Consider the following 15,550-nt stretch of genomic DNA (forward strand, 5'->3'; position numbering starts at 1 on the left):
TTTAAACATGTTTAGCCGTACCTAATCGCCGCGGTGATTAATGACGTCAGGAGGCAGTTTGCTCCTAAATAGCCCTAAAGGTGACATAGCTAGTTGCCTGTCACCTTTACATCGTCTTGGATATACAAAATCTCGCTTGCCAAATAATTTCTTTTATGTGGCTGTCTTGGCTGACTGGTAACAACAACGACAAAGACAAAATAAAAGTGGCATTCTGTGTTCTGTTACTTATTTACTGACGCTGGAATAAAAATGGAGGGAGTCTACCGAGTGAATAAATGAGCCCTCCAAAAACGCAGTTCAAAGAGAAATTGTTATGGCGACCCTGATAACGACCCTCGAGCGAATGAACCAGATAGGAAGAGCGGCTCGCTCGGTCCCCATTAAAATAATTGCCGATTACGCTAGGCCAAACTACACTGCTCTTGGTAGCTGCGCGGTGGAACCACGCCCGATCCTTGACTGCGAAACCCAGCTTCCACGGCCTTTGAAATATACATGTCCTCTTTATATTAGTTTCTTTATCCCTGTGGGGAAAATTAGGGGGATGAAATAAGAGATGCATCTGGAAAGATCCCTCGCTCTCAGGCAACACCCTGACCTCATTAAATAGTATTAACAGTGAAGTTTTTTTTTTTGCGAACTTCGCCGTGTTTTGGGACCATGGGTGCCGCGGCCTGGCTGTTCTCTTGCCTAATAGGCTAACCAATCGCAGCGGAGAACGCGCGCGCCCGCGCGCCTCGCTGTGTTCCTTACACCACCGCCAGATGGCGATCGTCTCCGCGCATCCGCGGCGCCGGCCGTGCGGGGGCAAGAAAAAAAAAAGAACCAGTAAGCTCGCCTTCGCGATTTCGCGGCTGCACGGTAACGAGGAAGTAAACGCTTCTTGCGTATAGACTGGATTAAAATTGCGCTACATACGTACGCGCATGCTGCTTCTGAAACCATGATGAGTTCAGAACGTCCGTCCTACTCACTAGTATTGAGCAACTCCACTTAACAGAATGTCTCGGTATTATTTGTGTGCGCCCGTGCCTGGGTGTGTGTGCGCGAGTGCATGCGTGTACTCGTGTTGCGTCTCTTAATGCACTCACCCAAAGCTTCACTGTATTGATTAAAACTCGTTGGACCTGCTGCATTTCTTTAAATGGGAACCTCGTAGTATTCCGTGAACTGGAGATCACGCCGATGAGCCACGGGTCATGTCCACTTAGCTCTTAGTGCTTGCTGACTATCCTGTGATTGAGAGAAATCGTGTCTGTCGTATCGCCAGCTGTCGGGATAGATGAGCCTGCAGGCGCCAACCAATTAAAGGCACCCACCTCAACGTAAGACGGGTGCATCCAGTTTCATATGTCGTACACCTCTTGGTCTTCCTGTGAATTTTCCTTTTAGTAAATACGTACACTTATCGCATATATAATTTGCATTGACGCCATCGCGGCCGCCATCTTGGGGTATACTAGCGCGTCGAGAAGCTGAATACACAAGAAACGTGCCAGTATGGCAGCACGGTAGGTGCGTCTAGAGCCGAGCGACAAATTGATAGAGGAGATGATCCGGGGAAAAATGGTCACCATCAAAAGCAAAACAATATAGTCGGGATAATTTGGTGTACCGGCGTCATCGTGGCCGCCATGTTACGGCACTATAGCACGATAAGTAGCTGCGTCCATGACGTCACGTGATAACTACTTATAAACAGAAGTTCACTGAAAACTGTAAAGCCCTATACAATTTATGGGATGTTTGCTTACACTGTGCAGGACTTTTACACGGTGGCAGAGACAGGAGCTTTTTGGGCTGTGACAGTCGCCTGCGTGCCTTTGACAGACCACCCTTGGAGGACGCCGATTAGCTGTCTGTGAAAAATGTCATGGACTTCTTTATTCCAGAGGTTCACACTTTAATTGAATGCACTCGAACGTTTTATCATAGCATTGACACGTCACTGTAAGGTAATCGAGGGTGCTCGCTCGGCTGGTCATATTGCACAATAGTAATAGGGAAGATTGTTTTCATTGGCCATGCCAAAAGCTAATAGCCAATGAGATCCCGCCTGAAGCTTACTCACGTGCTCCCATTGTCACATACTGAGTACATGCTGCCTTGAGATCGATGCATGCATGGTGAACCACGAACATGCGTGGTTTCCGAAACGTCATTAGTCAAACCTGTCCATATATACCGCTTAAGTAAACCGGAACGTTGACAACGCTGACGGCAGTAGCAACGATGGCAGCGACACCTCGTAACGATTCGTTTAATCATAACACGTTACCAACAAACCGCCGTGGTGGCGTAGTGGCCTCACCGTTGCGCTGCTAATTTAGGCCCGAGGGTGCGGGATCGCATCTCGGCTGCGGCGGCCGCATTTCGGCGGGTGCGAAATGCAAAAACGCCTGTGTGCCGCGCATTGGACGCACGTTAAAGAAGAAGAAGACTAACATTTATTGAGGTAAAAGGGAAGGGGTTTAGGAGCTAGATGGATGGGGCCCCAAGTCCAGGGCTCCACTGGCTTCTGCCGCTAGCCGGACGTGGCCTACAAGTTTTGAGGGTGTGGTGGAATGCCCACCCTTATCAGGATCTCCCTTTCCGACCTCGTCTGGCTGAGACGCTTCCTTTGGGAGATACTAAAGAACCCAGGCGGCCAAGCTAGGTCTCAATGGGGACCTTGGCCGGATTCTTGTGGGCGTGATATCGTAAAGGCTCTCATCGAATTCTTGCACGAGAACGGTCTGGATTTGAGACATTGAAGAGTCTCTGCGGTTCAAGTTCGCTCACCAACATCTTCGCCATCATCTTCAATGAATTTTTCCTCTCTCTTTTTACTCCCGTCTCCCTTACCCCAATGCTGAGTAGCAGGTCATAACCTTGATTCAGCCCGATCTCTCAGCTTTTCTACCATAATAAATATCTCTGTCTCTCCAGGTGGTCAGAATAAATCCAGAGTCCCCCCCTACGGCATGCCTCATAATCACGTCGTGGTTTTGGCACGTAAAATCCCGAAATTTAACCCGTTACGTGAGTCCTTGCGTTGCATAAGTTATGGACGGTGAAAAAAAAAAAAGAGGACTCACTATACATTAATCATTATAGGCTACTGGCAAGCACGTTTATGTGAGCCGCTAAATAGAATACGTACAATTGGTAATTGCAGCAATACCCATACGTGTTCTGTTTAAAGTGAGCTTAACAAAATGGCGATGCCAGCGCCGCTTCAGATGTCTTTGTATCTGCCACAGTGAACTATACATGTCTTGTATTCCGTAATTGGTAATGTATGTACGGCCATATGCTAGAACTCTCTTGCAGTTTTTGACTTAGTCAATGACGTCAGTTGCTTGCCTTACTAATATACGGTATGAGCACGGCGAAGCGCGAATGACGGGACAAAGTGAGGCGAGACGGACGAGGCAAGCGCTGCTGTCAACTGTGAACGTTTATCGGAAAAATTTCCTGCAGCAAGAGAATGCGCGCATGCGCCAAGGACACCCGAAATAAGCAACATACGGAGCAGGGGCAGAGACAGAAGAGCCGTTTATTCGAGGTTGTGCCATATGTGAACAAGGTTTCGCACAACTTAAGCAAAGTCGAAGGGAAGCATGGAGTGGATCTTGTGTTCTCTAGCTGCGCCATGCAAGTTGACACAACTATGCAAACGCGTCACGGGTAGTCGGGAAATCATTTGCTGTACTATAAAACACGAATATCGGTGTGGTCCATGCGCCACTTCTGTCGTGTACATGTATTCCTTTAAACTGCGGTCGTGTTTACTTGGGACAGAACGCCGAGTGCCTGGACGATCGGCTGCGACAACGCTACAGGTGTTGGAAATCGGGAGAAGGGTCGTATCTTGCTCTACACTACAAAAGTTGCGGTTTCTATCGGCTGTTGAGGAATAAGGAAGTTGTAGGCCATAGAAAAAAACAAATTAGAGCGCGAGATTTCGGAAGCGACGTTAATCGAAAATTCAGGACCTGATAAGTGCGTTAGTGTCGCTTCGGTGGCACTTTTAAACACAGAAACACGACTTATGGGTAGCCACGGCTAAGCTGGTTCGTTACTTCCGCTTTTTTTTTTGTGCCTTTAGTTTGCTATGCCTCCTGTGCATATATGCGCATTTGACAGACGACTCATGCTTCTCATTTATCGCATATCATGAATAGACTGTACACGGGTTAGGCTTTTTTTTTTTTTTGCCGTATCTCAGTTTCTGCGCCTGCTCTGTATGGTGCTGATTTCAGGGTGTCTTGGGCGCATGGGCACATTCTCTTGCTGTAGGAAATTTTTTTCCGATAAACGTTCGCTGTTGACAGTAGGGCTTGTCCCGTCCGTCTCGCCTCACTTCGTCCCGACCATCGCGCTTCACCGTACTCAAATACGCATCACCAACTGGCCCAAAATTCCACTCTTCTAACATACGGTAACACTTTCGCCTTTTCGCTGCGTGATTCCGTCGCCATCAAGCTGCAAGTTCGAACGCACCAGGTGGCAAACGCATCCGCACAGCGCATTGCATAGATCGGGGCGCAGCACGTTTCGTCCAGGGATTTGGGTATGACCGTGAAAGCTGGGTGTGTCGCCGCTTCATTTGAGTAATGCGTGCTCCCTTGGCCGGTGTGTGCGGTCTCACGGGAGCAGGCGCGCACGTTTCGGCCCCACCTCGTCGCTCACGCCGCGACATTGATTCGGTTCTTTTCCCGGAACCGCCCCGCGTGAGACGTTAAATACTCGTGTCGCGACCTTCAGACAGACGTCGACACCCAGTCGTGAATTGGATCAAAATTACTTAGCCGAAACTGTTTCGTTGCTAAGTGGCCGAAAGAACGGCGGTAACCTGAAAAGTTGAAACTGGGTGGAAGCGACTGGTGTAGTAGTACAGTGTAGCTTGAAGCGTAGGTTATTATTATTATTAGGATTAGATGTGATGACTGCGGTACGATAATTACAGAGAGCTTTCCTGACATAATCGCATTATGAAGGTAATTTATATGCAATTACCGTAAGTATAGTTATGGGTACTACATTAGAACTGCTCCCATCCAATCCGATATCATCGCATTCACCTGGAGTAGCATGCTATGTGTGGCTCTAGGCAAACCTCTACAGTTTCCATTAAAAAGTTTCTCTCTTTGTCTGCCATGTAGCCTCATTGCATTTGTACAACCTCCGAAATATGTTAGACGCAATCACTTCAGTAATCAAGCCACGTGACAGCTAGCTAAAACAGTGACGTGTAATTTCAAACTGCGGATTTTGCGTTATCCGATGCAGTGAAAACGCGCTCAATGATTCGCCCAACCTGGTCACACCATTCAATGTTTGGTTCAATGTTTGGCTGTTCAGAACCATTATTGCACTGCCTGCAACAATACCTGCAGAAGATACAGGGAATTGAGCTTGCTAGTACATAATGTGATTACTTGTGAGCCTGTTTCATGTTAGTACCTATTATTATGCGCAATCGAGGACGGCAGAAAATTAGATAGGGTGTTGAAATTAGGAAATTTGCAGGCGCAAGTTGGGAATCGGCTAGCGCCAGACAGGGGTAATTGGAGATCACAGGAGAGGCCTTGGTCCCGCAATGGACCTAAAAATAGGCTGATGATGATTATTATTATGCCACCGTGAAACTGTTGAACGAATGCTGCAGAAAGAGACGCCTCCCCATCTCCCTCAACAAAGCCCTGTGTTCCGTTGTCTTTGCTACAGTGCTACAAATCTAGATGTTCCTCGTACGTTTGTTCGAAAGGCTTTTTGTTTGGTTAAATACAATAAAATTAATTTTCATTTTTTTTATTTTAAGCCTTTCTTCTCTTCAAACACACATTAATACCCATTTCTTCAGATGAGTTTCTACGCACAAATGCAGCAGACCTTCTCTAACTGACGTGCTGCAAGCACTAGTACTTACGCAAGTCTTTTGTGTCACAGATAAGTTGTCCCATATCTTTCGCACTTGTTTGCATTGTTCTGTTTACGCAGACAATTCATGCGCGTGAACATGCCACTATAGTACTCAAGTCATTCAGGAGAACACAATTGTCATGTCAGATAAGTATAGCAGCCGGTGCCACCTACAGACATCAATATCTCATTAAGTACAGCTATTAAGAAAACTGAGATCTGAGCGTGCATAAGTTCAGGGACTGAGTGAGAACAGAGCTAAGCTAGTGCATGCACGAGTGCTATATCCACCAGCAACGGGCGAATCACGTGAACATCCGATCTACCGAAAACACGACGGCACGTGGAAGCAAGCTGTCTCTCGCTTCGACTCAAAAACACGATCGCGTGCATCGATGTCGTGACGAGCCCAGCAACGAAAACATACGCGCACAGAGACATACGGAAATGCAAGGCCGTCTACCATCCACATGTCGCTTCCAGTTACAAAAACGCATAAGACATAAGCGTGTATCTGTCTGCTGATCAGCTGGCCGTGACCAGTTCGCATGTCGTGCCCAGGGGATTTCCCGACCTATGAGAGCTTAACTGACATGAAACTTGTCATGTAATCTCGGCGAGCTTTGAGAACTTCGCGGCGGCGGACGATTTTCGAGTCTCGCGGAGGTTATACGTTGCAGGTCAGGGTCGAGAGCCTTCCACGACGACGGTTTGGACACGTGTGCACACATCGGTGTCACTTTGATACGCTAAGAGATCCCCCGCGGATTTCCTTGTCGCGCATAAGACTGGCTCAGAAAGTGCGCGGCACGCGAGGCTGTTGTCAGGAGTCGCGAACGGCTTTGTTTTCGATGGTGCGGTGCGCTATTCGTGGAGTGCATGGAAGGTCTTTGTACCAGCAGAGGTTTGCCGCAACTCAATCTTTAACTGAAGCCAATTTCATATTACTTGTTCTGCTTATAAATTTAGGAAACTACAAACTTATTATTTGTTTGTTTCTTTCTTTCTTTCTTCAACTGTTGCCAGACTTTCATCTGTCAGTATAGGGAATCTCAACGTTTAGTTTTTGTTGCATACAAGGAAACGCCATCTTTTCCATGCGTGTGCAGTAGTAACGCAAATTTTTGGACAGATCGTGCAGCATTTCATTTCCAAATGGAGCACTGTAGAGTGTAAAAAGTTATCACTAATTTTTGTGCAAACTTCGAACCTTTATCAAACCGTGATACCATTGAATGGTTACATTTCAAACACCTCATGCGCGAAATGTAGATATATTTTCGTTTTCCGTAAACTAACAATTAAGAGCAAAATTTTGGAGATTAGCTTTTCTCTGTAGCGTGAGTCTCAGGAAAAATGTTGACTTCTTACGCGTGCTTTTTTGGAACACATAACACAAAGTAAAAAAAAAAAGATGTGATACACACCCAAAGCGATCGCGCTTGAACATCATGCTTTGTGCGCCGAAGCGTCATGACTAAGCCTCAAGAGGACATGTATACAGCCACTAGACTTCTCGGAAAAAGGTCGTTGCAGTTGCTAACTATTGTCCCAACATTCCCTACCGTGATATAATTGCGCCTGCTAACGGTAGAGTTAGTAACGTTATTGACTAAACAAGGTATCCACAGCTACTAATGGGTCTCAGATACCAAATACAAACGCAGTTAGCCCCACTGGATACGATGTTTATAGCCTATAACGCCTTTATCGGACCCATTGTGAAATATGGCGGAGTGGGTCTGATAAACGTGTCATGGGCTAGAAACATTGTACCCGGTTGGGCTAACTGCGCTTGGAATTTGTAGCTGAGACCCATTAGTAGCAGTGATTACTTTGTTTAGTTAAGAATTTTACGAACTCTAACGTTAGCAGGTGCTATTAAATGAAGGTAGTGAATGTTGTGACAACGGTTAGCAACTCCAATGACCTCTTATATAAAGTTTAGCCCTAATTTTCTTTGTTTAGCCGAAAAAAAAAACGATTTTTTTTCTCTGAATTTGCAGCGGCTGCCTTAGCCAACGGCCGCGGCCCTTCGAACTGCGAATCCAAGCTGCAGAACTGCACCGACTTGGTCAAGCCTTTCCTGAACGACCTGCGGTACATGTTCCCCACCACAATCGAGGACGTCGACGACATGTGCAAGTCAGTATTCGCAGCACGCGGACTCGCGACTTGCCTAATAATATTCACAACGCGCAACGGCTGTAAATGAATGCAGCAGAATGTTTGATTAGCTCGTGCTTTGCTTTCTTTTAAAACATTTTCCGCGTTTGGGTTTCTCTTTTACCCCTTTGCACGCTTTAGATCTTTCACACTGCCTGCGCGGCTAATCTGCATATGCCGCAGTCGGCTGAGAGAGTAAATGCTAAGGACAATCTTCACAATACGATTAAGCGAATACACAATAAGAAAGGGTCAGCCCACGTGCAACGGTGTATAGGTGAGCTGTGCTCACCAGTCCCTTAATGTCGCACATGCAGTACAATGCGGTTTGTCTAACTGATATAGTTAACACGATATCGAAGATATTGGACTCAAGCCTCTTCGCAAACGTTACATGACCTTTGAATAGGTGAAAAAAAGAAAATATGTGAGGTGGAAGCATTACTCACAGACAAGCAATAAAGCTATTTGCTGCCACTCGCGTTGCAGCCGTTTGAGCAAAAAAAAAAAAAATACGCAACATATAATGACATAGCACTTTCCACATAGTCTGCAATGGGGCACCACAAGAAGCAGTCCCTTGGAATACCCGTAGCAGTCACTTGTTTATGGAGACAAAAAAGAAAAGAGAGAGAGACTTCCGCATACAAATCGCCAAATCGCGATACTGAACATAAAGCGCGGATTAGTTTAGTTCTTAATCACTGCTGCGATATTTAGTGCGCGTTTGTCACTAATCAGGAGATCGCAATTCTCGGCTAAGGGATTCCTGCAGCCCATCCTTAATGAGCGATAGTTCCATGGTAATAAAGTTCCCGCTGTACTTATAAATTTGCGCTATTTAGCATCCAATAATTTAGGAATTATGACGTTCTGCTGAAAGCATCAGAATGGTCCATTTATTGTTTTAAGACCTCATATTATGACGCTGTGGCAAGCAGAAGAATCGAAGTGGCGAGGAAGTGAGGCAATAAACGTTTCCGAGCAATGCAAAAGACGCAGCAACCGTTAAAGTATACACTCTGCCCATAGTGTTTCTCTTTCTCTTTCCTAAAGTTACAATGATAAGCCAGAATATCTCGGTGTAATTATGATTGTCTTTCAAACTATCTTTTTATGACAAACCTCTCTTTCATTAAATGAACTCTCACTGTGCATCACATTACTAATATAATAACGGCGCCTTCAAGCAACACTGTCTGTTTGTCTCTAGTATATATTACACAACGATAAAGAACAGAAAAAAAAATCCGGTAAACTACCACACACGACCGAGAAACAGTGGATTCGTAGCATTCGCTATAAAATATGTTTCTAGTGCACCCCCCATAATTTGCATAACTGATTACTTCAGTCAAGGAGCACAAACATCTAAAACATACTTCTGGAAGCCATCATCATCGATGGAGGGAGGGTGGGACAGGACAGGGGTTAATGCCCTTTTCCCCCGTCTCGCCCACAAGAAAAATTGCCGGTGCAGTTCTAAATAAAATTTATTCTCTCTCTGGATGGAGGAGGAGGAAGCAAGAGAAAGGCAGAAGGCAGGGAGGTTAACCAGAATAACGTCCGGTTGGCTACCCTACACCGGGGGAATGGGAAGAGGGAACACAAAGATGACAGGGAGAGAGAGGAGGGAAGGAAAGAAGGGAAATTAGCGGTTAGTTCGCTGACGCGTGTGTAAGTGCACTAATAGTCACAGACGTTGACACAAGCCCGTCGTCCTCAAGAAGCACAAAAGTGCCTTCACCGCTTTATGGGCCGACGAGCGATGGGGTCGGTGTTCCAGCAGCACCTGCACGGAAAGCGTCCGATTGTCCAGTTTTTTTTAGCGCGTCAGCAAGTTCTTGTCTTTCTGGGGCATATCGTGGACAGTGGCACAGCAGGTGGTCGATAGTTTCGTCGGTGCCGCAGACCTCGCATGCTGCACTGTCGATCACTCCAATTAATGTAGAGTATGCCTTTGTGAAGGCAACTCCTAACCAAAGGCGACAGAGAAGCGAAGCTTCACGTCGAGGAAGTCCGAATGGAGGTCTGGAAGCACCTAAGTTGAGAAGGTGTATTGAGATAGCGGTAAGGTGTGCGTTTAACTTCGAAGGATGCGTTGAGCGTGATTAAATGGCTCTTATTTTTTTTTCTTGCGCTTTCAGTCCTCATAAAGGTATTTCCAAACGCCCGTGCTCCGAAAACTTCTAGTCAGGGGTACTTAAATAACATTCTCTCCCCGTATGCTACAAGCAATAGAATTGCACTGACATTACTTCTTGAAACTTGAATCCTGAATTCAGGCAATGCCGTTAGCAAGCAGCACGACAGCCTAAAGAATCCTTGCTTGAAGCAGGTACGTGTCCAAGTACGCGTCTACGCTTTCACCGCAAGAAAATTCGAAAATTTCCACATGGATTAGATTGGGTTTCTAACCCACCGCATAGATATATTTGAGGAAGTTAACGAAGTAACAACTATCTTATGAAATTACTGCCAAAAGTAATTCCGTTCATTATACTCAGTGCTCGAAGAGCCGATGAGTTCTTCAAAAATTATAGCTGGTATAGCTACTTTCATTTTTTTTAATCTTTTAAGAACATGCAGGAAAAGGTTTCCCGGGGTGTACACTTTTCAACAGTATTGTTTCTTGGGCAGCACGAACTATCCAAATAAAGTAAAGCAAGCAATTCAAAAGACAGTTTCTGTATAGTGCGCATGCAGTTACGGATTTTCTCGGGCTTACTAGACAGGGCATCGAGAAATATGCGCCGGCATGAAGGCTTAAACTTGTCGGGTTGGTCACACTCCGGTTACAGTCCGAGGAAAAGTGTGCGCGGACCTTTCCGTGACCGGAGAACGTGAGCGCACGCGGTTTTGCGGTAGTTGTCGTTCGCTCGTGACCACATTGGTCAAGCCCTGATTCACGCGCGCGTGCAACGCGACGCGCGTCGCTCACGGGGAAGTCTGGGGCATGCCTTCCTGGAGACCAGCCAGCCGAAGACGGTCGTTCGAGATTAGGCCTTTTGATAACCGGAGTCCCAAGTTTCGTCAGTAAATGAGTCAGCGGGGGTTTTCGACTGCTGCACTACATAGCTACCGCCATCGGTGAGGTTTTCCTCGCGAGTACTGCCGAGCTTGTGTAGGTGTGTTTCGAAATGCGCTTTGCGCCTCGTCAGGAAGTGATGGTCGGACTGGTGCAGTCCTGGTGCGTGACCTCCTCCGGTGATCCACATTTACGCGAAGCGGAAAGGCGGACACAGTTTGGCATGTTCACGATGTCGAAATTGACTGTTTCCAGACTAACGTATTCACGTCATGGCGTCAAGCTTTCCTTGAATATGCCCCATATGCTGAGGAACCGATGGGCTTGATTTGTTTCTTAGTTAAACTGTCTGCATTCTGGCCGTACTGTTTCTTGTCTCTAGGCTGTGCTAGAAATTTTCATTGTCAATGGTGATTTCTCTGCGAGTGAGCGAGTGTTGTGTGTGTCTGTCGCTTGATTTAAAAGAAAGCAAAAGAAACGTTGTAACGTGGCAGCAGCCTTCCTATCCGTCACGTGACGTGTCTCCTTTCATTCGGCAGGATGTGGAGCCGCTTCGTGGACTGCATTCGCCGATACGTGACCGACTGCGCCACCGAGGACCAGAGGTCAAAGTTTAACAACGCCGTCGGCGATTCGATCGATACTGTTCATGCAATATGCAGCTCAGAGCGCTACCAGAAGGGTGAGAAAGTGGCATTCTTTCTTTCTTTTTCGTTATTTGCACTGCTGCAGTTCTGACGTGCGTGAGAACATGCGATCGCATTCTGTCAAGCATCTTTCGCCGAAGTGCTTCTTGCGATGCGCATACTTCTGTGTACATTAGAAGAATTGGGAGGACGCTTATAAGCTTCGCTTTTAAGAGTGGGACGCGATAGCATTCAAATATCCCTGACTGCTACTCATGGTTCCCGACGACTGCAGCTTATGCAACCGTAATGGTTACTGGCAAACACTGGCGGCGAACGCTATGCACGTAGGCGAGATTATGGTGGAGACGCGGCCTCCTGCGTGGGCCGATCCCGGAGATAGTGAACAACCGCGCAAAAAAAAAAATTACATCATTTTCAGGTTTCCGTATTTGTTTCGCACTTTTAATATTTCAATCTGAGAAGGCTTAGCATAAATGGCATGCGCTGTGGGTGTTTTGCTTCATGAAATTTGTTTGTGGATTGTCAGTCTCAAAATTCCGAGGAATAGCTTTGCCAAGAATACAAGACAAGGTGTGAGCAACATAAACGATAGAATGGTGTGGCATACATAAACGTGGTTTGGGATGATTTTCTCGGACCGCGGGTGCCAATGCCGATGCCGACGCCGGATTTTCTGCGACACGGGGCCCTAAGCGCTATCGCGCTAATAACCTAAATGTGGGTTAATTGGTTAATTATTATACAAGGGCCAGCAGACAAGAACAAAGTGCTCTCTTGTCTTTGTTGTCCCTCTTCCATTTCTTCCTGGTCCAGCATTGTCCTCGTCCACTTTCTGTTTCTTTGTCTCTTTTTCTAGTCTGCTGGCTATACTAGTAGATCCGGGGTACGCGGTCGTCCGTATATACAAATGCAACCGAAACTAGCGGGGACGTAGGCTAAGAATGACGTCGCATAAAAAAGAAATAAAACCGAAATATGCCGGTTTTCCGCATAATATAGAGAGCACGAAGAACGGTATTGCGTACTGAGTATTATTGTTTATCATATCATTTTTTTAAGTACACACCCAAATCCCCTGCAGTTTTGTAAATCAGAATATTTAACAGACGCAGAGTCCCAACGCATGGAGCGGTGTTATTATCCCTGGCACATTCAGCCCACGTTGCTGCTGATACTCGAAAAAGCCGGCCTACATGCAGGTGGTAATATTATGACCTCATAGCAGTCACAGGGCACTACGAGGAATGCAGAAAGTTCTTTTTTATGTATGCGGTCAAATTTGAGGTATTCAAGTTCTTTAGTCCGGTGTTCGAATGCATGCACTAACGAACGTGCTATTCGCCGCCATTTTGTGTTTATACAGCATGCAAAAGATTTATAGATAACGACACTTCTGGTTTACTCGGCCCTACGTGCAGCTGCATGTGCATACACTGGGAAAGAAGGCTGTACAATTTCCGAGAATGGTGCTTGAAGTGAATGAAAAACTACTGCTATACAGTAAAAAAATTTCTTAGGAAGCAGAGGGGCTCTGCTAGCTTTTCAATGTATCCGCCATTTTCACGTCTTTTAGTACTAGATTAAATAATACAAGGTTACCTATAACTGTAATAACAAGGTTACCTGTAACTATAACTGCAAATGTGAAACAAGCAAGCCGCACTTCAGACGTGCCATATCAACTAGCCCCCATCGAAAAGGTTAACTGAAACTCTGTGCCTAGACTTGAACTGTAGTGATAGTATGAACACCTTAATTCAAATACCCAAACTAAATACCTCTCTTATCTTCCCAGCAAAAAATAGGACATATAGCTAAAATTATCCCTGAAACGTTGGCTGAAATCCCGGTTGGTGATTGCGGCTTACGTCAATCACGGAACGAAAATCAGAGGGACGGATCGTTGCGATGACACAAATATCACGTGATTTCAAGTCGCGTGATACCTATGCCGAATGCTATGAAGGAAGGAAAGAAACTAGAAAGCATGCCGTAACGCCAACCATCCTTCACAACCTAACTCTCCGTGAAGACATTCTCATGGCGTTTTCTTTCTTCCGTGCCTCAGAACGTCGGCCCAGCACGTGACCCTGCGCGGGGTCGGGCTCAGACCAGTGTGTTTGGTTCCCGGTGGGCTTTAATCGATGCGTAATTATTCAGCTGTTTTGTCAACCGCTCTGTGCCAGCCGCAAGTGTGACAGACGCTGTGTCAACCACAAGTGTGACAGCCGCAAGTAGCTGTCGCGCCACTTGTCTTACGGAGGAGCCTGCTGGGAGCGCAGCGGTGGAAGACAATAAAATCTACGGCTACACAATGAACTGTTGGACTAACTTTTTCTGGCTTCAATTTTAACACGTGACGCTCCCTCCTGGCGTTTAGTTTTCCTTCATCGGTCGAAAGTACTGGTTCACCGTCCCGTGTGAATCCACGCTTGAGGCGTAGATGCGAAACTCACAGAACGAGGGAATGCATTTGGTTCACGGGGAAATTCCGCGTTTTACGGTAAGGGCCTCCGGCTTCCCGACGCTCGGGGCCGAAATGCAGCAAACGGCGCTCAGAGCGCGCCGGAGTGCCCGTGAAAAGAATCAGTCACCTGTGGACGGCGTCCGGCCCCGCTCGCAACAGTACACAGCGACGCGAAATGCGACGCGCATGCGCCGCGAACTTCCCGTCGATTACGCGTCATTGAAAGTGCTCGCGCTCCGTTGCGTCGCCGTCCGCTTCCTCCCGAAGCCGTACGGCCAGGAATAGTGCATACGTATGTGCAGTCCTGCTGTCATGTGACGTTTCTTACCTGGCACATAACTTTCATCTTATGTTTTAGGCCCATAGCTTAGCACAGGTAGAGAGAGAGAGAAATAACTTTATTCAGGAAAAATAAGGTTAAGGGGGCCGGAGGGTAGTTTCTCAGTCCAGGACTCCAATGGCCACCGCCACGCGCCGTGCCTGGTCGAGGAGGCTCAATTGAGTCTCCAGGTCAGTCCGGGCGAGTATGGCTGCCCAAGGAAATTTTGAGCTAATTGAGGTGAATTGGAATTTTGGGGTCGTGATTGGCACTCCCATGTTTCATGGTGCCAGGATGGCCTCCTTCCACAATAGGGGCATTGATTGGCATATCTGGTTGGCCAGATGGCATGCCACCGCCCCAGATGTGTGTAGGTGTTTGTTTGGATTTTTCTATATAGCCGAACCTCTTCCACGGTTAATTGTGGGTTTGGTGCGGCGAGTTCTTGGCGTGAATGACGTTGATGTTCTCAGACATCGCATGCTAGTATGTTCTTGTTGTTTTCGATTATGGTGTCCTAGCTTGCTTGCTCGGATTGAAGTCTGGCGACCAAGAGCGTCTGCCCCTGTGTTTTCAGTGACACCAACATGCCCCGGACACCATACAATGTGGGTGCTACTGCCATGTGCTCTCCAACCGCTTCTTTTGCCTGGAAATTTGGGTCGTACGTATGACTCGGGTCCTCTGTCTGACGCTACTCTGGTCAAGGTTAATGTACCCGTACGGAGCTTCTAAATGCTGACTACCAATAATGAACCCTCGCTCTCTTGCCAGGGCGTTCAAATTACTTTTGCCTTCTGTATATTCATTGTGAAATCTTTGTCAGCTAAGGTCCTTAATCGTTTGCTTCAAATTATTTCCAGCGTTACTTAACAGGACATTGTAATGTGGACACCGCAGGTTTCTTAGATGTTCCTCGTTTAGGCTTACGCCTAACCTTTCCAAGTATATACAACAGCTCGATAACTTTCGGATGTCAATGAGAGCCTAAGAATTAACTAAGAATCGCA

At 46.7% G+C, this 15,550-nt stretch overlaps 1 protein-coding gene across 1 annotated transcript in view; it reads left to right on the forward strand.

Annotated features, from left to right (window-relative positions):
* LOC119465743 (uncharacterized) overlaps positions 1–15,550 on the forward strand; it is a 54,698-nt gene that overhangs the window by 24,279 nt on the left and 14,869 nt on the right. The window contains exons 2-3 of the mRNA XM_037726210.2: positions 7,917–8,055; positions 11,644–11,786. Coding sequence (XP_037582138.1) covers positions 7,917–8,055; positions 11,644–11,786 — 282 coding nt within the window. The remainder of the gene's footprint in view (positions 1–7,916; positions 8,056–11,643; positions 11,787–15,550) is intronic.

Source organism: Dermacentor silvarum, chromosome 10, assembly GCF_013339745.2.
Source record: "Dermacentor silvarum isolate Dsil-2018 chromosome 10, BIME_Dsil_1.4, whole genome shotgun sequence".
NCBI classification, from domain to species: domain Eukaryota; kingdom Metazoa; phylum Arthropoda; class Arachnida; order Ixodida; family Ixodidae; genus Dermacentor; species Dermacentor silvarum.